Source organism: Diuraphis noxia, unplaced genomic scaffold (genome assembly GCF_037042655.1).
Source record: "Diuraphis noxia isolate RWA-SAM2 unplaced genomic scaffold, SU_Dnox_SAM2 contig0002, whole genome shotgun sequence".
In the NCBI taxonomy this organism is placed as follows: domain Eukaryota; kingdom Metazoa; phylum Arthropoda; class Insecta; order Hemiptera; family Aphididae; genus Diuraphis; species Diuraphis noxia.
Genome location: NW_028301712.1, coordinates 39,375,681 through 39,397,163, shown reverse-complemented (window position 1 = coordinate 39,397,163; position 21,483 = coordinate 39,375,681). Strand labels below are relative to the sequence as shown.

At 32.3% G+C, this 21,483-nt stretch overlaps 2 protein-coding genes and 1 long non-coding RNA gene across 6 annotated transcripts in view; 1 reads left to right on the top strand and 2 right to left on the bottom strand.

Moving 5' to 3' along the window:
- TrpA1 (Transient receptor potential cation channel A1) overlaps nt 1-5,455 on the top strand; it is a 48,780-nt gene extending 43,325 nt beyond the window's left edge. For 2 of the 3 annotated variants that reach the window (XM_089221641.1, XM_015512731.2), the window contains 6 exons: nt 36-298; nt 476-602; nt 723-1,010; nt 3,704-3,863; nt 4,128-4,255; nt 4,318-5,455. In XM_089221641.1, coding sequence (XP_089077767.1) covers nt 36-298; nt 476-602; nt 723-1,010; nt 3,704-3,863; nt 4,128-4,255; nt 4,318-4,473 — 1,122 coding nt within the window. In that variant the 3' untranslated portion in view covers nt 4,474-5,455. Of the gene's footprint in view, nt 1-35; nt 299-475; nt 603-722; nt 1,011-3,703; nt 3,912-4,127; nt 4,256-4,317 lie in introns of all 3 variants that reach the window. The other variant, XM_089221640.1, reaches the window with a different exon arrangement.
- Nucleotides 5,456-9,340: 3,885 nt separating this feature from the next.
- Nucleotides 9,341-10,983, bottom strand: LOC149058433 (uncharacterized). Its single transcript, XR_016190444.1, has 3 exons — nt 10,614-10,983; nt 9,773-10,551; nt 9,341-9,620 (listed from the first exon to the last, which is right to left on the bottom strand). It is a non-coding gene; the product is annotated as an uncharacterized LOC149058433 (long non-coding RNA).
- Nucleotides 10,984-13,606: 2,623 nt separating this feature from the next.
- LOC107164787 (uncharacterized) overlaps nt 13,607-21,483 on the bottom strand; it is a 44,353-nt gene continuing 36,476 nt past the window's right edge. For both annotated transcript variants that reach the window (XM_089219136.1, XM_089219137.1), the window contains exons 4-6: nt 20,689-20,850; nt 15,518-15,765; nt 13,607-14,831 (exon numbers count right to left, since the gene is read on the bottom strand). In XM_089219136.1, coding sequence (XP_089075262.1) covers nt 14,743-14,831; nt 15,518-15,765; nt 20,689-20,850 — 499 coding nt within the window. In that variant the 3' untranslated portion in view covers nt 13,607-14,742. The remainder of the gene's footprint in view (nt 14,832-15,517; nt 15,766-20,688; nt 20,851-21,483) is intronic.

The window sequence follows — 21,483 nt, the reverse complement described above, 5'->3', positions numbered from 1 at the left end:
TTAATATTAAATTAATTTTTTTCATTATTTTGTAGACAAATATAGCTACACTGAAAACAGTGGCAGTTATGATTGTCATTTATGTATTCATGAACAGTGTACGAGAAGGGATTCAATTTTATCAGCAGGGTTGGCCTTACCTATTGGATCCCACCAACGTTGTGGCGATATTGTTATATTTTTCAGCTATAGCTATGATTACACCGATATTAACAAATTTTTTTCCTGAATATCAAATATCTTTTGCAAGCATAACTGTATTCCTTAGCTGGTTCACATTACTTCTTAACTTACAGAGGTAAATCTAAATATAACAAAGGGCATTTAAAAATTCTCAATGATAAAATGATCATTTCATAAGTGAAATTGACGGACATTTCCAAAAATTAGACGCATTCTAATAATAAATATAGTTCACTGCCTATTATTTCAAGTAATTAAATGATAAATAATGTATTTGTTTGTTTTTTATTAGATTCGATCAGGTAGGAATATACGTTGTTATGTTTCTCGAAATCTTACAAACTTTGATCAAAGTACTGCTCTTATTTTCCATATTAATTGCTGCTTTTGGTTTAGCGTTTTACATTTTGTTATCAAGGGTAAGTTTATACATTTAAAATGTCAGTAAGTTTCACCATATTTCTGCATGTAAATCAGGTGAATAGTATTTTATTTTTTAAGAAATTTCCTTACATACATACCTTTTAAATATTTGTTAGGGTAATCATCTATCATTCAGTACGATACCAATGTCATTATTACGGACTTTCGCAATGATGTTGGGTGAAATAGATTTACTTGGAACTTACATACAACCTTTGTATGACGAAGACAACGAACAAAATGGCAAAGCTAGAACAATACCATATCCAGTGCCCGTGTTTTTGATGCTTGGCGTATTTATGGTTCTCATGCCTATTCTTCTAATGAATCTACTTATTGGTTTGGCTGTTGGCGATATAGAATCTGTCAGAAGAAATGCACAACTTAAAAGACTAGCGATGCAGGTAAGATAAAATTACAATTCTTCTTACATTTCACTGCGTACATGGTCATAATTTTACGACTTAATTACAATTACCTAGCTTTATAAAGATTTACATTCTTTAAATGTATAATAGGTAAATTCCTACATTTTTATAATAAATTATTAAATTGAGTGAAAAGCAATTCTGTAGAAAATATTATTGTTTCCGACCATTGCTATTGTTGATTCCAGAATCTACGCATTTCAAAATAGATTTTTCAACTAAAATAATTTGTGTGTGCCTGTCTCTTCTGCCGCATTAGATGTTTCATGCGAAAAAATCCGATTGGGGGCAACTCTTCCATCGCCCCTGGGGGTCTCTGTTTTCTCCCGAAGTGACCATCGCTACAACAGTGTCTATTATTCAACAAAAGTTACATTAATATTTCCGCAGAAATAAATAACTATAATATTATTTAGATATTTTTTGAGAAACCCTGAACTTAAACCCATTAATTTGTAATAGTTATGATTTTCCTACACACCTCATCGCATCTCACTGTATACAGTCTACATCACAAGGGTGGCAACCTTATTATGTTAAGCGTACCTACTACTTTTGGCACGCTGGTCAAATCACATGGCACGAAAAAATATTTTTATTGCGTTGTCTAATCTTGCATTTGGAGACGAAAACAAAAAAAATAAAAAGTAAACAAAATTATTTATTATTTCTAAAATATTAAGTAATAAATTATATAAAAGCTTAAAACTCACTGCTTCTAGACATAACATTTTGTACTTGGATAAAAATGAATTTGAATTCGTGCTGACCTACATAGTATGTGTAAGTTTATTTTCAAAAATGTCAAATAAAATCTGAGGAATAATAAATTTTTGGATGAAGATTAAAACATCTGATATTAGGTACCAAACAAAATATATAACTGATAGTAAAATTATTTTAGAGAACTTTTTTAAAAACCGCATCGTTCTAAAAGAACTGTTTATTTATTTTTATATGATCATTGAACATATATTTACCAACACATGATTTTCTTTCAAAACTTCGATTACAAAATTTTGGCACATGACTCGAAAAAGGTTCACCACCTCTGCTACATGATATGATATATAGGTAATATATAAAATATAATTTTACCCGTAAATTTTCCAGCGTATACCGCAGTGCCCATCTGATAACCGTGTGTTTACAATATAGATTAAAAATTTAAAAACTACTATTCAAATAAAAGAACGTTCCATTTTTAAATTATGGACTAGGGCAACTAATTGATTAACACGAGCCACAAATTTTTAAGAATATTTTATTTTTTATTTTTATCTATCGTTTATAAAACGCACTATTAATATTTATGTGAATTTAGAATTTGGTAAATTAATACTTACCAGTGTTTATCGTAAAATTTCAAGTGTGAATAAATCAAAAACTCTATGAAATATTATAGAATTAAAACAATATTATGAAACGAATAGAATACGAATTCAATTCACTTTCACTAAGAATAATTTTTTGAACTAAATTCAAGTATGTTGAAAAAATCTCCATTTTGTTTAGTAGGTACAATTTGTATGCTATTATTAATAAACTTCAATTTTTGTCTTTTTATTTTATTTTATAATTTAATGTATTTATAATACATAAATAAAGTATAGTAACTTAGTTTTGGTTAGGTGCCACCAGAAAAATAAAAATAACAAATAATAATAAAAATTCTTCAAGGGCAATACAACATTTGCCGGGTCAGTTATTAGTATTTAATTTTTATATAGTATATTGTCGTTATATTGTTTTAGTCATAAGTTTAAAAAATATTTTAAAACTTACCTACGCTGTGTGTCGATTATAAATACAGCTAATAGTGTATGTGTTTGGAAAGGAAAATACACGGGTAAATGATATTATACTATTATAATATTAATATAAACATTATACGACTATAAGAAATAAAGTGATGCGCGTATATATAGTAATGACTACGATTCGATTTTTGTTTTCAACAAATATCTAAAGTAACATATTAATTTATTTTGGTGTAAAACGGACACAGTGATACCTAACGGTCTAGAGTCACTTCGGCGGAAAACGGTGACACACTTACTCCACAGGATGTCACTACAGTTCTGTTAAAATGCAATCTCTATATGCTTGTCGCTTGAACTTGATGTAAAAATACGTGCATAATGTACGTATAACCTTCTCGAAATAAAAACCTTTCAAAAGATCCTGGCTTAGCATTTGATATACTATAGACTATAGAATTATTAACCTTAATTTTGGGAGCCCAAGAAGACAAATTTTTATTTTTATAACAAATAAAGGAATATTTATTTTTTACACCACATATAGAACATTATTGTTCAGGTACATATTAAGGAATGAGATTTTACTATTGAAAAGTTCTTTTTATAGGTATTAATACATTTTTCAATAAGCTTATGGTGTCAAAAGCCACATGCGGCTCGCCGGCTCTCGAGCCTCGTTACGATTACTTCTGCTACCTATATTCGCATATTGTATAAGTATTGGTCTTGAGCATCGAACTATATAATTTTTGATCGTTGCTCATATCATTTATAAATATAATTTATATTTTATTTACATAATATATATTTTTACTAATTTATAATAGTTTTATAAAGTTACGTTACATTGAAAATAAAAAACCAATAAACCTTCGTTCAACCTATAATTTGATTGTTTTGTTCAAGGTCGTGTTACATACAGAACTAGAACGTAAGTTGCCACACGTGCTGTTGGAAAAGATCGATAAAGCGGAACAGATCGAGTATCCAAACGAAAGAAAAACAAAAATGGGCTTTTTGGATTTTATCTTGCGAAAATGGTTTTGTAACCCGTTCTCTGATGACGGTAAGCCTTCCAACAATCATAATTTCAGCTGCTCCGCTCAGGTTTACGGTTAGTCGCTCGCGGCTGTTAATTTGTTCATGTTTTCGATTTGTATTGCTGCGTTCACACTGGCGAGCAAACTTTAAACTTGAGATACGTTCGATAGATAACGTATTTTTAATATTTTATTATTACTGCGGTATAGTGTAAACGCAGCTTAATTTGTTTATTTATAAATAAATAAAACTTATCATTCTATTTTTCGTGTTTTATTAATATTAACAGCAATCGAAATGGTATTAGAAAATAATGAAAATCACTTGGAGGATGAGATTGGAAAAGTGAAAGATCGATTGAAAACGATCACTAGTTCACTTGAAAACCAACAAACATTTCTCCGTCTAATCATACAGGTATGAAAGAGTTGTTATATCTATGACACTAAATTTTTTAACGCAATAATATTGTTTTTCAGAAAATGGAAATTAAAACTGAAGAAGATGAAGTAGACGAAGGAGTGTCAGCTAAAGAAATGGCATTTACAAATAATCAAAATGGAAAATGGTCTTCACCGAGAGTTAGGACTAAACTTAAATCGTCTTTCAGTTTTTCTAAATGTTACACTAAATAGTTCAATGTATTATTTAGTAGTAAATAGAATAAATATATTTACAGTGTTTCACTGTGTTTGTTTTGATACATTATACCACTCAGTCACATTATTTTGTACGATACATATTACACTTATCTATCAGCATCATCCTCCTATAAACGGCGATCATCACGCGATGTGATTTATTTGAGTGCAACTTGAACGATATGGGTCCACTAAAAAACCAAGTGATTGGTGGAAGTCATAGTATGATTATCATTTGCATAATAATTTTTTTGCATTTATAAGATTTAACTATACAAATAATAGATAATCACAATTCGATTTTTAAAATATTGAAACAAATTAGGCCTATGAATTGAGACCGTTTAAGAATAGGTGCTGTATGTCAAAATAATCTAATTTACTAAATACTTAAAAATATATTAAAATGTACATATAGGTTTATATTACTGAAATAATATTTAAAATTATTCATAAGCAAAAACTTATTGACAGTTATTAATTAACTCGGTGATATACTTTGTATAATTATATATACGTTTAAATTAGCTTGCTATTGATTAAAGTAAGGGTTATAACTTAAAACTTTTATTTTTAGTATCATTGCTTAGGTATGTATGCATATACATTCTACATGTATCACAGTATTTGTTTAGGGATGCAGCTTCTATATTTTTCTGATTACATAAAACTTAAATAGACCGTAATTCAAACAAAGGTTCATTTTTTTTTTTTTTTGCTGCATGATTTATTTATTTTATATATGTTTCTTTGTTTAATTTTAAACTTTTCCTCTGTCTGGTTTGTACGGGTGCCTTTGTAGCCATATTTAAATTAACATTTTAATAGCTCTATAACTGCTTGGTTTTGTTCAATTTTAATTTTTTAAAAATTCATTCTTTTTTAAATAAATACTTATCTTAAATAATTATAAAAACAGTTTTATTTTTTATTTTATTATATAAAATACAAATGAGCATTTAAGACCAATAAATTATTCTTATTAAACACAATAAATATTTATAATTTTTCTTGATTTTTCGTTTATATACTAATGTTAATAATATATAAACTTACTATGTAATTTAAATGTATAGAAATAATATTCGTCCTATGTTGTCTATTAATTACTGTTGTATGATTAATAATGTTTAGTAATCATACTGTACCTATATGTTTGAATATACATTTATTAACTACATATATTATAATGTTATGTTGTATTAAAGAATTTAAGCTGATAGTCAATTATTAATAAATTAATATTCTACATGAAAACCTAATATGCATTTTTGTATGAGATAATTATTGAATAATTTTAATAGTTTACTTATGATGGCTATCCTAAAAGATCATAAAATTATAAATTGTGATTTGTGACGTTGTGTTGAATGTGAATATGTGATGCTAATTAATTTATCAGTAGGCACACACAATATCACGTATGTATTTATATATATAATATATACATTTGAGCAAGGAAGTATTCATTGCTTTATCAAGGTTTTATTTGGATTTTACAAATTCATATAGAAACAAAGGTACAGTAAACAAACTATATTAAATTTGGTATAAGTTGCAGAAGAAACAAAAAAAATCTACCTACACTTGGATAAAACTATTTTTGTTAGTCATTAAACAACTTCAATAATATTTGTACATAATTAGAGAATTAGATATTTAATAGTAAATGTGATTAAGTAAAGATTTTAGTCCTTGTTACTGATTGAATTTGCAAATCAGACAATGAAAATCTATGAATTTATTCAACGCCTATCGATATTATAATTTTATTTCTATACAAGTAATGAACACTCTTTAAAGATATTAGTTTTGTTTGGTATGATATCTATAAGCGTGTAATCAACTACTTAGTATAAGAAAATAGAAGGCAAATGTTAAATTATCTAGTTAGCTAATTGAATTAAAAATTGTTTTTATTTAACTCCGTAATACATATTTTTATTTTCTTGAAAATGTTCATAAATTAAACACTGTCTCCTAGAAAGTTTTTTTCTAGCAATTATTATAATTTGTAACGTCTAAGACATTTTTAGTCATTAATATGTTTAACTATATATTACGTGGCTATTAATAATAATATAATAGAGATTCGTCTATACACTCGGGCCATGCGGCCAGACAGCCCATGTTCAAACAGGTTATATAAACATACTTATATCTGATATTACTGCGATTTTTAACAATCTATAGAAATTGTTGATTCCCAATGACAATGACTTAACCAACCAGTGGATGCTCAATTTGAAAGCATCGGGATCTTTTTCAACTGTAACTACTTTTTGTTTAGGTATAATTTCATGATCAATGATCATATTGTAGAATATTTACCTTTTACTAGAAAAGTAAGAAAACTAGTGTAAATAATATTATTCTACCTATAGGTATATCTAGGTACAACGTTTAATACAATTATAAAATAATTTTTAGAAAACATTAAGAAACAATGGTGTTTTTATACGACGCATAGTAAGTTGGTACAGATGTTGATAATATGGTAATCAGTTGTGGACCACTGGTCATATCTCATCACTTCAAAATTGTATGAAAAGAGGTGTCGTGTGACGCGGTCTCGGGATATTGACGATACTCGGCGAGCGGCTAGACATCAGTGATGATAACGATGGCAAAATAATAATAATAATAACGTGGGTTGAAGAAGTGGTACTGCAGAATCGTAATGTGACCGAATTACCATTCCGCCGATACCACTCTCTATATATGGTTTTCGCCCTTACTGCCTATATTATAGTGGGTGGGCCTCGGAGAAAGCGATTAGGGGCGACTTATGCAGTTACTATCGAACACTGTACATAACCTATTACGTAGATACACATTACTTTATTTTGTCTGGTTGCCTTCAATTAAAAGTGTGGGACTGCGGCTGCTATTATCTGCCTTAAAACAGCAACAACAACAACAGCAACAGCAGCAGCGACGACGACGACGACGACGACAACAACAACAACAACAACGACACCAACAACAACGACAACGACAACGACAACGACAACAACCGTTTGTCTCTCTTGTCCGACCGTATGGCGTTATGCGCAGTTATGAGTATTTGTTTCTAGTCCGTACACTTTTAATAAAATCTAAAACTATGACGGCATATTACATAATCCGGTACATTATTGTTTATCATATTATTATTATTACATTGTTAACCTATGAGCATTTTTGATCAATCCACCCGCCACCAATAGCATCGGCCTGAGCATATTCAATGTATCTGCAGGAACTATACGTTCACGGCGCTATTCATACGCATATGAACTTCGTAGTCTTGTTTTCGTATTTCAAAATATATTATTGAAAAAATACTGAAATACTCACACTTCCATACATGCATAAATGTGTCATAGAACGTTACTTTGCATTCTGAACATATTATACTGACTGTCAATCCATCGTCGTCTTCATAGCATTATCGAAACAATACCCTAGAGTCTAGCGCCTAGACTATAAAGTCAACTGAGATCATATTATATTCATATAAATCCATTTCATTCATTACGCACTCGTCAACCATCAGTAGATGTTCTGTTCATTTGTGGTCATGTGAGTTGGCTATTAAACAAATCAAATGTTAGGTACTACAGTATGATGTTTATTATACATACACACGTCATTTATTATAATATTTATAAGTAGGTACTATAACGCGTATAACGTTAAGATATGTTCACAAATGACAAGTGTATCACCTTCATTGGATTGAACGCAGTATTAAATTTATTATATATAAACCTACATTGGAAACATAAAAATTTATTTTTTTTACATTCTCGCATTTCGGGAGAAATTTTTAACGGTCAACTCACCGAGCAATAATAATTTCACTCATCCTTTTGTTCACCGACACAGTAACCGCCGTGGCTGCAACTCGGCGGACCTCACTCCATATTTGTGTTTTTTGCAAAAATATTACACATAAAAATTAATGTGAACCTCGTGATCGGTCGCTGGGGACGTCCGACCATGCGGGAAAAAGGAAGTAATATTATATGCCCGGCGTACATTATTGTAATAAGCGGTTTAACGGCCTAGAGCTTCCTCACGGAAAACGGTTACGACGGCGGCCGCGGCACCAGACGCCAGTCATATAAGCACGCGTCAAACGTATTGTGTGTTAGTGTGTATACCTGTGTACCATGTGTACCCGTGAACTATATTTCTGCTAATAAATATTACTATCAAATAATGTATAGTGGGTTACTGGGTTGGTCAGTCTGGTGTTCGATACTTATAATAGGAACAAATCAGGAATAAATTGCATTTCACGCGTCACACGCTCAACGATTTTTTAATTGAAGTTTTTCGGACTAAAAAAATCGCTCAGTTGAGCGTCGTTTTAGCGCTTTGAATATCTTGCTAGAGGGGGGGGGGGAGATATAATAACATCACTTATTTGTGTTGTAGGGTTCCAGCACCACTCATTCCATAGCAGCCACCACGTGATGGTACTTGGTCGAGCGGACGTGATCCCAGACGTAAAACTTCGAGATTTGATCTTGAGACGGTGCCGGTCGCAACAGACCGGCGTCCTCGTAATAATAAATATTGAATATTGGTATCATGTTGAGTTATATTTTACACAAATAATATATATATATATATAAACAATTAGGTAAGGGTGGGCAATGAGATTCACGGATATAACTGCCGGGCTTGCATATACTAAGCGGACTGCCGTCGTGAGAGTTCGTGCTCGACCGTCATTACGCACTGTCCTAGTAACAATATTATAGGGAATTTTTAGTATCGGAGTGATTATGTACAAAGCATTGATTATTTATATTATTGATTATTTATTATTTATTTTTATTATTTATTATTATTTATATTTAATCCATGTATTACAAAGTGTCGAGGACGGAATTGTCTATTGGTAGTGCGTGACTCGAAGAAGCAGCTACTATCTATAGGCTAGACTCGGGTCGGCACAACTCAGACAAAAGTCCTGGAGGGTGGTGGGGGAAGGGTGTAAGTCGGGATACGGCAGACGGTGCACCATCACTGGCATCTTAGCTTTCAGCTGAACATTCGTCCGTGCACTGCGAGCATGGGCTGACCTCCTGATACGTCGGCTCTTCAGCGGCATCATTGGTGCGGTGCAGTTAAGTTACGCAATTAACCTATTAGATTAAATAAATATTTAATATTATTTAAAAAATTAAAATATTAATTATTAATTATTTAAATATTATTTAATATTTATTTAATATTATTTATTAAATATTTAACTTTTAATTATTAATCTTTATTAACCTCGCCGCAGCATACGTACGGGCTTTGGTGTCCGAGTGCCACGTAGAATTTTCCATCTAGGCCCTGGTACCTCAATCGGTTTCGCACTGCTATTTGCATCACTCGGCACCGTCTGGCTGCCTAGGTCAGCCTCAGCTCTCTGCTGAATCTAAGACAGCTTAAGTCCGGTTGCTGATCCGATATCGCCGCTCTATGGTTGCCATGGCATGTGAGATGCTCCGTCGACGTGTAGCGCGGACTCTTGAAGTTCCGGGCGTTCCGGCCATACTATTAAGGCGGCTGCAGTTCACTGCTAGATGTCGTTGGTTCAGCGGTCTTGGCCACTCGTATACTGATCACGAATTGGTAGTTCGCCGTTGGCTCGTGGTTTGTTGATGAGATCGTCGATCTTCGACTCTTGTCACCTAGCTCTTAGTCGGTTCTGGATATACTCAGGTACCGGTAGCTTGGTATATTGGTAATGTCTCCTGGTCTTTGATTCTTATGTAGTTGTTGAACGGTTGATGTTTGAGCCGTTTGAGGGAAGGCGTATCGATCGCTAGCTGCTTTGCTTTGAAAAGCGTGTCTTTTCCGTTTTCATTACCATACATGGAAATTGAAAGTGATTACCTATAGTTTATTTAACGGTTTACTCATGTGATTGGACATGGTTTGAGTAGCTGATTGCAGGTAGTTATAGAAAGTGTTGACACTTTCTGATGGCCATTTCACCTTAAACTTTACATTTTGTTGAGTTTGGTGGCGGAAGCATTTCCGAGATTATTCCAAATTTTCTCTAGATGCTACGGTATCGTCAAGCTGAATTTTTGCAAAAAAAATTATAAATACGTACAATGGTTTTAACTATTACTACTACATACTTATCATATAATGTAATTGGGTGCGAAGTCCATTTAAAATTAAAAAGGCGGTACACATGCCGCGGCATGCTTTCGTATTAAAGTTGAACAACTTATATGAAAAACTACATTTGGGTTTTTTTTAATCCGGAGAGTCAAGTGGCGTAATGTTATACGATCGGAATAATCGGAATATGGGATCGAAGTACCAGGGTCGCATACTTGCATCAATAGTCATTACTTTTCTTCAGTTTCGGAAATAACGGCGGCGATGTATGATACTACTCGTACTATAATACTCTGTTCGGCGTGCTGTCACGCTAATCGAGATACTCGTTTGTACAAAGTAGACAATTTTTACCTGAAAATTGACAATTCAATGCGTGCAACTATAAAATTAGACTTATATTGTAACTTGTAGTACAAATTTCGATAAGATACAAGTAGGTAGTCACATAAGTTTTTGGACACACGTTTTTCTGAGTTCTGATAATCATGTAACAAATCTATAAATCGATTGGAATATTTAAAACAAATCGTCATAAAATATTATAGCGATAAATTAGTTTTATTAAAGAAGCATTGCATTATAATTAATTATATATACTAATTATAAATTGTAAATATGAACATAACAAATATAATTTAATATTAATTTTAAAAAAAAATGTTAATCACGTCTGCTGCATTCAGACAGTCCTAAGTTCTAAGTGAGAAATACTTAAATCTTAAACGATATATTTTTTGTTAGTAGTTTTGGGTTTTAGAAGATTTTTGTTATAGTTTAGATGTACGCAAACGAGTTCTACGTTTTTGGTCATTTATCGCAGGTATTAAAAATTCGTGTTCGCAATTGAGTTGTACATTTGTACGCAAATACGAGTCACAAAAAAGGTTAAATGTACCCAAACGGGAATCGCACGGCGCCAATTTCACGCATCCCCCCCCCCTCCCGCAGAGATTATTGAATTTATATATCATGTATATTGTATATATACTATATTTGTTGAATTATTATAATTTGTTCAGTTTATTTACAACAATAAATTATCAACACATGTTTTTGTCACGTTCTAATGATATTACGTATAAAATTAACTTAAAATAAATACATTTTTTTTTGAGTCATTCATAGTTGAGACACCATAAAACATTTTTTTGGTAATTCAAAATGTTGTGTCAAAAACTAACTTTTTCTATTTATATATTAATTAGAAATAATAAAATATTTGAATTATATTTAATTAGTTAAGTAAGATCAATCACAAAATCGTTTTAATATCTACGTCACTAATGCGTATTAATATCATATTAATCAGTATGAAATGTGTTAAAGATACTGTGTTTCATGTTTTATAGCTTGATTTAGACATGGGGTATGTATTTTTTATTTTTCAGAAGTTTCCCTTTAACTTTGTTATTTATCACTGATAAATTATCAGTTTTATTAAAATACAGTGAAAACTGTTTATAACGAAAACTCTATATTACGTAAATAACATAAAATTAACTTATAATTGTTGGTTTTATTTAAAACCTATTAATTACTCTATTACGAAAATTTTAAATAACGTAAGAAATCACATGGTCCCTTCAAATTCGTTATAGAGGGTTGTCACTGTATTTATTAAAACGCCTTATAGCTATACACTGAAAGCTTAGGCTAGATATATTTAGACATAATAAAGATACTATAAATTTTAATTTTAGTAAAATATGATAATCCTAATAATGTTTTAGGTACCTATAGATAATTTGAAAATAAAATTGACGATTCAATTTGTGCACTAATATTATTCTAATATGTTCGACATTATATTTTTTACTATTAATCATAGAAAATTAGAATAGTGTTCTCAGCTAGGTACTTATCATAAAAATTCATCGCCATTATTTCCACGTAATATCCGGATCATTCGCTATTTAAATGAAATCAGACAACGAGTAAGCATATCAAAATCAAGTCACGCGTTTATATAGACGATACACGATTTTTATTTCAGCGTTACATACAAGCCTACGCGTGACTACATCACGCTCGACACGTTCTAAACTTATAAACCGTCACGTACTATCTTTGTAGAATTTCAGGAAAAAAAATTAGTTGTACAACTTATATTGGTGCCTTTTACTGTGGTTTTAATATAATCAATATTCACTGATTAATTATTACAATGACATTTCAATAATATTTCATTGATATGTGAAATTATATTTTCCCGACTCTTAAACAACATACATAATACACAGTGGTAAAAATAGTTTTTATTATTTTCGTCCAAAAGCCACTTTTTTAAGTCGTTGAAAAGTATTACCTACTACATTCGTTGGGCGATGCAGAAATAACATACTTGGCCGAGTAGATGGGAAATATTGTTTCGACACGTGTCTCGAGGCGCACTGGGTCAATTTTTTATTTTTTCCGGCCAAAAATCCATGTCTCAAAATAAACATTACGACCATTCCAACTATAGGAAATGACTAATGCGTTTCACCTGAATACCCCATTTAACCTACTGCTCCAACTACTCACTTGTCAGGAAATAATATTTATAACTATTTTGCAACGCATCACGACTCATGTTGAATCGATTTACAGCCATAAAATGTATTTAGGAATACATATACAAATATTGATCATTTTTATTCGTCAACACGACTTCTACCTGATTTTTTTTCTAAAGTTGTTTTATGCAATTACGTGAAATAAACATTAAACATACCTATTAATAAAAGCGCATATTTAATTGTAGATTCTCTAACAAAGTAATTTTGTTTACTACGCATTCTTGGGATTTTCATTAATTCACGTATGACGTAGATAATAATTTCAGTAAATTCTATTTTTGGGTCGACACAGTTTCACAGGTAATTACTATTACATATTTTTCTGTTACCTACGTAAAATACGTATATTAAAATATAAACATGGGTTTTGGATTTTTTACACGACAATTTTTATACAATTAGGACAATTGATTCTCAAAACATAACAAATAAAATATACAATACAATAGATACTCAAGTACAAATATATTTATTATTATGACATTGTTCAGAAACGATACATAGTTGTTAAGAATTATACATTGGAAATGTTGGAATTTTGTTTTAAATTATTATTCATGTTTATAGTAATCATAATATTTAAATAGGTACTTTTCTTATAATGAATTACATAGTATGGTATATTAAAAAAAATATGAAGTTTATTGTAAAATGATATCTTTTGCAACGAATATTTGATCGTTACAAAATTTTTTTAACAAGTTAGATATAAGTATTTTTAGGGTAAATGTTTAATTCGAAAAGATGTCATAGTGAAAGCAATTTAAAATAATGTCAACACTTTAAATGTCAATATTTCGTTTCCAACATTTCCATACTTAATGAAAAATATTTAAATGAACACTCCAAGTCCGTAACAACGTTCTTCCTTTACCCAATAAATGAAAATGAAAATTACAAAATATATTTATATGGTATACAATAAATGTTATAATTCGCTGAATCCCTAGAACAATATCTGCCAAGTAATAAATAAAAAATAAATAACAAAACAAAAAAAATATATATAATCACAGAAAGAGTAGGGGTTTAGCTACTGAAAAAATATATTTGCCTATTGTGAATTCGTAAAATGAAATTTTTGAGCGTGCGTTTGCGCCTATATGTATGACTGCGTGAAAATTTACATTTTTTCGCTTTCCCCGTCTTCATTACGAACCACAGTTGTCCAAATAACATGCACGAGTATAATATAATATGTCACAAGCAATATTGCTATACTATTACATTTTTTTTTTTTTTTTTTTTTTTTTTTTTAATCAATAAATATCATAATATATATAAAAAGGAACTATGTGACATTTATTTATACCGTATTACCAGGTATTTATATAGAAAAGTCATTATTTTTATAATACAAATTGTAAAGTTTTATATATACTTATAAATACAAACATAGGTACAAACATATATATATATATATAATAATATAGCTCTGAAAAATAATTTTGAATCGCGAGGACGTGATTATTTCACGAACAACATAGCTGAATAAGGTACAGCACGTTCTTGTTTTTTGGTTTATGCATTTTTGGATTATGTTTTACGTAGAAATAAAAACGTGTGTATATCCAGTTGCATGTTATTGTATAACACAACACCTGCATTTTGGTTTTTTCTTCAATACTACGTGTTCCACTTGGGAAGGCTCGTTTCCATTTATCACAGTTCCTAAGTAGGTAAGAAACAAAAAAAAAAACATAATTATTTTATCAATTAGATAAAAATCATTAGAAAATATTTATATTACTTGTATGTACTATGTTCACTTTAATTACCTATAAGGTTTTTTACCGTAATAAATATACATTTTTTTTTTCATCGTAATCTCAAGTATAGTAGGTATCAGCATTTTTTAAGAAGTGGGTATACGACTTGTATATAAATGTACGTATTATCGTAGTTTTGTAAGGTACTTATAATATGCTATAATTTGTTTAGGTGCCAATGCTATTGACTATAAACATGTGGTTAAGCATTTTTAAACAATCAATGCTATAATATTATAAATTTATTAATACTTAATAATAATCATTAGATTTTCATTCACAAGTAGTTTACCTTCCAATACCTATATATTATACTATTCCTATCAAGTGAATAAATTACCGAACAAAGATAGTATACGAGTTTCAGATAATTCAGAAATGGTGATTATAGTTTAAGAATAGTAGAATTATATCGATTGCATTATAAATTAAACATCTAAAATAAATTTATGACTACTTAGGTATGATACCTTATACGTTTTGTACTGCCAGATTTAAAATGAATAAATCTATTATAAGTCTAACCGGATAGCTGCCGACCTAGAATTATCAATCTAAAAAAGGTCGCTACATGTCGGGTGTAATTACCTCTTTGGACTTCCACATTGGGTGGTACCGCGTTCTTTTCGTTGCACGTTCCGTTCGCCTTTGTTGGCGTGGACGTCACCGGCTGTTGGTCGTGCTTAACGTCCGAGCTGTGGTCCGGCAACAGCGGCGACGTAGCGCTCGTGGGCGTAGGCGTAATCGGTTTGCCTTCTTTAATCAGTTCGACTATCTGGTCAGCTTCTTTGGACAGGTCACCGTCGGGTCTGAAAGGATTATCCCAACCGTCCGAACTGAAACACGCGTAAAATAAAATTCAAATATACATGCGTTGAGGTACGACAGTTATATAATGGAATATAGAAACGGTGAGAATATATTTTGATATCACTCTATAATAATATTACGTAGGTGGTCTAGTGAGTTTAAATAAGAGAGAACGCGTCGAGTCGATCACAGGCTGCAGGAATTCCATCAGTGACACTTGCTAGCCGGTGCATTATAAAATAAGGTGCACAACATGCAGGAAGCAGAGGGAACCTGCATCAGGTTCACGGACCATTACCGGCTCACTGAACCATGGTGATGGTTGTCCATGAAAAATCTCATATACGATGATGGCTAACAATGATGATCATCGACACTATATAATATACGAGTACGGCTAGTTTAGTATAATTATTATCAAAACATTCATTTCAAAAATGCATTTTACCATTATAAAACCGAAGAGCGAAGAGAAAATTGGATATTGTTGTTGGACAAAAAATACGATTCGTGATGGAGTAATATGCAATATGCATTATGAAAGGACATTAAACTGCAGATATTGTAATATGATATCATCGATATCGCAATCTCAAGAGCCTACTACAACTTGCAGATGGTATTTTTGAAAGTAAATTATTATTTTCACACGAAAGAACGCGAAAACAACAAAATAAAAACATAAAATACATAGTTATTTCATAGAATTACAATTAATAAATTATTATCTTATCTTAATTCACTCAATTGGTTAGTACTTAATATACTTCTGGTATGCATAATTTCAACAAGAACACTTAAACGTTTTAAACACATGTCCACATAAAAATATTTTACCATAATAAAATAAACGTAGGTATTACATTGTTATTTGTTACATAGGTACCCTTTACCTATATCTAATCTAGCTAATAACTATTCGGATGTCGTACCTACGTTAAGAATCAGTAAGAGCCAACACTTTTAATATTTAAGAGTTCGTGATATTGGTATTTCGTTAATAATTATGTAAATATTAAATTTATAATCGAAATTAGAAATAAAATTAATGAATACTAAGATGAAAATAAAACGGTATAGTTAAATCATGAAACAGAATTTTATATAAATTAAAATGACTGTTATGAAATTTTCTCAATGATTTGGAACGCAACAAAATGTCATGCTATTGTTAAGTCACAAAATATTAGTACAACCAAAGTCTGCCAGCCGTAATTTACCCATCAGCCTATATACTCGTAAAACTTTGGGATAATTTTGTCGGCTTGAAGGCTGACCTTTAAAAAGGTGTGGTCGTCATTTGGCATTCAAAATAATGTACAGCGATTTTGGACAGCAAAAGGTCTCGCCCACGTCTAATTGTCATCAATCATCGTGTAAAACACTCGAAATAAGAAAAAATAAATTTATCACTGTTAAACTGACACAGAGAGAATATAATAATTGGTGCATGGTGTGATATCAAAAAGTTATATTGTATAAGTAGTCAACAAAGTATTGACTTCCAAAATCAGGCATATGAAAACGGCTATAGCCACAGGCTAAAAGCTTTCAAAATATAAACTGAAATGAACACATATACGATTGGACGTTTTCCAAAACCTCAAATAAATCGATTAACAAAAAATTCATGAAAAATTTAAAGGCTGATTTGCTATCCATATTAGTTTAACTTGTGCGCATATGGCCATCAAATGTTAGTTTTACTTTGTTCGCACGATAACTCTAAAACTATATTTAATTTATCTAGACACCCCAAGTATCGAACAGAATAACATACGAGTAGCAGCATAATGTTATAAACTACAGTCACACACAAACGAACATCACATTCGTATATAATAACAAACCATTATAATATTATATACGATAGTTTTAGATAGTAATAATAATAATAATAATAATAATAATAATAATAATACAATATTCTGGCTTGTGAGAAAACACGAAAAAAAGTAATTGCAGTTGTCTCGTTGAACGTTTTGAAAGTCATTGTCGGTTACACTCTGTATATCGTGACTACAGTGGTTAGGCGGTTTAATTTAACGTGACTTTGGGGGGGGGGGGGTGATGAGGAGGAGTATACGACATCAGACCTCGTATTTAGTGAAACGCCGGTGGTGTAAGTATACAAAAACTGTAACAGTTCAAATTGTTTGTATTTTGTATTTTTATCGGCAACAGCGCGGTTCTAAGATATCGTTAAATTGAATAACAATATATGAATTGTTGTAAGTAATTTTTCAGTATTAAAGTTCTGAATCGTTTAAATCTCGCGGCGTTCTCCGAAACTTTGTACTTATCGCAAAACGGATTTACCCTATGGATCAACACCGTCGTTTCGTTGCCGAAATCGTGAATTATTTAAGACGAATTCTCACTCCAAGTTCAACGGCGACAGCGTGCGCTTTTCCTCCAGGTACTTGTGCGAAGCGGTGGCCGACACGTAGTCCAGCGTCGGGTCGTCCTTGGGCACCTTGACCACGTAGTACAGCACGCCTCCATGAGAAGCGGTCATACTTGTTGGCATGCCGTGGGTGAAGTTTGTCGCTGTTATCTGTTATTTTTGGCGAGGATGAGTGAACGCTGGCGCGAAAACGACAAACCGGCGTGAGTCGCAGAAACGGTGGGAAACACGGACTGACGAGGACTGAAGAGAGCCTCGGTGGGTGTGCGCGCGCGCGCGCGCGCGGTGGTCCCCTTCTCACAATCGTCGTTGTTAGGATACCGAGTCGAGGCGACGAACAATCGATAGTATCGTTGTTGCACCGGCTCTCTCGCAACATCGATAACGAATAGCCGCCGACGATCGTGGCTTTTTTTTTTACCACGCCGAACGAACGCGAGCGCGATGTGCGCATGATTGCACATTCGGTGGCTGCTGCTATTGCTGTTAGTCTCCGCTCTTCCCCTTCTTTCCGCCCCCGCGAACACCGCTGCAACGGATATCGATTGTTGTGGCGTACTTGTGCGATGTGTGCGTGTGTGTACAGTGTACACAATAAACGAGCAGGTGACGTAGCGCTGTGCTATGATGGCGTCTCGTTGTCGGTATCACATAATATAGTATAGTGGAGTGGAGTTCGCCTTGGAGAGAGTGTGTGAGAGAGAGAGAGAGACAACTGGTGAGAGGAGAGGACGTTTTCATAGTGCTGGTTAGTAAATATATTACAGGTGGGAAGTGTTATTTCCAGATTTTACGACGCGTATAATATGGGAAGGTAGGTAGGCCCAAAGGGATGTGTGCGTTTTCGGATGTGGTTTTGTAGACAATAATATAGTGATATGAAGTGGGTCAGGAGAAAAGTTATCGATAAACAATATATTCCAGACAGGTCGTCATTGACACGTTATATGAATAACAATAATAATATACCTACGAGTCGTAGGTGTAGCTACTATAGTACTACCTACAACCTACGTGATTGGAAGTTGACGCGAGGACGGAACAACGGACAGCCGTTTAATACCTTATCAATACCCAGGCCAATCCGATGTCCAAAACAATTACAATACCAATACTATTTTGCATAGTACTGGCTTATTTTAAAATTCCACATGTCCTACTGACCTATACGGGTACATTAATGAAACCTCACTTTAACTACGGGTGGTTTATTATGTTCACCGTTCATTAGACAAATTACTATAATTGTTAATTAACCATACTAGTTATATCGCTGTTTTTACTACGGAGTGTATGAGACTGTTGCATCATTCTAAAACAAAACTCTTTCATTCATCTTCGAATTCAATTCATATCATATTAACATGGACATTTTTATACTAGACATCATCAATAACTTTTTTTTGTCAATATATAGGTACATATTTACAGAATTACAGATAGCTAGTGTACATAAAAGCTCTAAAATTAAGGTGTTATATCAAATAAAATAATGAAAACAATAAAAATTACAACTACCTAATTTCAAATGAATAATTTGTTATTCGCCCGCAAATTTGGAACTATAAATTTTTTTTGGGTATTTGGTACTTTTTTAAAGCTATTCCAATATGGTTAGAGGCTATTTGTATATTATGTATGCCTCTATGTATGATATATATATATTTGAAGATTCCATTAAATTTGAAAATTAACTTCGAAAGATAATTTAAATTACTTAGTCAAAGAATGATTTAAACGCAAAATTGTATTGAATACTTGAGAAGTTTAATTTCATTAAAAGCGGCATATGGTACGGCATAAAATTCGTTCTTACCCTTTTTCCTTGTGCATATAGGTAATTTTAAAAATTCCATGCACAATAAGTGCTCCTAAGTACCTGTCGACTTAATAAATTGAGATTTATATTGCAATAAAACCATAAAAATATAAACCTCACCATATTAGAAAAATATACTTAAATATCAATATTAAAATTAATTCTTTTTCTCCTAAAAATAAAGCAGCATTGTCGCTGTCATCGTTTAAATAGCGTCATAATATTTTTGTTTTTTTTTTCGTCTAAATTTTATGATTAGCTCCACATATTACTACACTAGACTTCTGGCAAAACGAATCGTTGTTTGAGGTCGTAACGAAATGTCCTCGACAGCAGACACTAAAAACGTATCAAAGCGTGTCTTTGCCGCGTCTAGGGCGTCGTGTGTCATTACTTTAGAGCGTAATATCAAGCATCGAGTTTAAAAATGGTTTGGCGAACACTTCTCACGTATACTATTGGAGGCCCCTGGGAGGGTCGTTCAACCGTCTGGACAATGGTAGCTATTTTAAATTGGCCACGAATTCACTTGTTATATAAAAATAGTAATCGTTATAATAATAGATGATGGGATTTGCACAGGACTTCACGACGTATTGTCTTCTGTTGAAATAATGGTACACAATGATGATGTAACGCGCTTAGAACGTTCGAAACACTCATATACTAGACCGAGTTCTATTACACCCGCCTAACATTAATACAACATTTATCTTCACTTACCTAATCTGTGTTTGGACGTGGCCATTTGACCTTTGTAGAATAGGACTTGAAGTGGTCATCGTGCTGTCGCCAAATATTTCCAATGATTTGGGCGGTGAAGGTAACACACACGGTTTCTCGGATTCGAAAAAGCTCACCCGGACCTTAGTGGACGCAACAGTACTGAAAACAAATAGAAAAACAATTGTACTCGTGGCTCAACGTTTTTGACGGGTATTATAATATTATATTATGATGTTTGACCTATTTGCATCTCTAATTATAACTCCAGGCGTGCGCGCTTCTCTCCAGATGACGTCCGGAGGAAATGCGAGAATAAACACGATTTAAAAAAAATTCAAATGGACCGTATCCAAATTGGACCTCGTCCAAAACCACACGAATGTGCCTCCAAGGTCTCCAGAGCATAACGGAACGGTGAATCGCTACCACATGGCCCTCGACAGTGGCGATCGCACCACATTTTAACGGAATAAGACTTAACTATAAACCCTGTCTCTATATCGTAATTTCGGAATGATATTCACGCGAACAATTTAATACTAAACTTCCAGCGGAAAATGCGATTGTCAGTATTTAATATTATATACATTTTGTTTAATGAGTGCAGAGCTCAATGTATAGTATAATAGTAATTGTTAAGCCATACGGCTGCGTCGGCGTGGGCTGATCATAACTACTATTAAATGGGTATTTGTGTCGGGCGGACGGTTTAGGCGGCATAATCGTCAGAGCTCACTGGTGGAGGTTAATTAACATACAGACAGAATAGAACAACACGAGTCATATAAATAT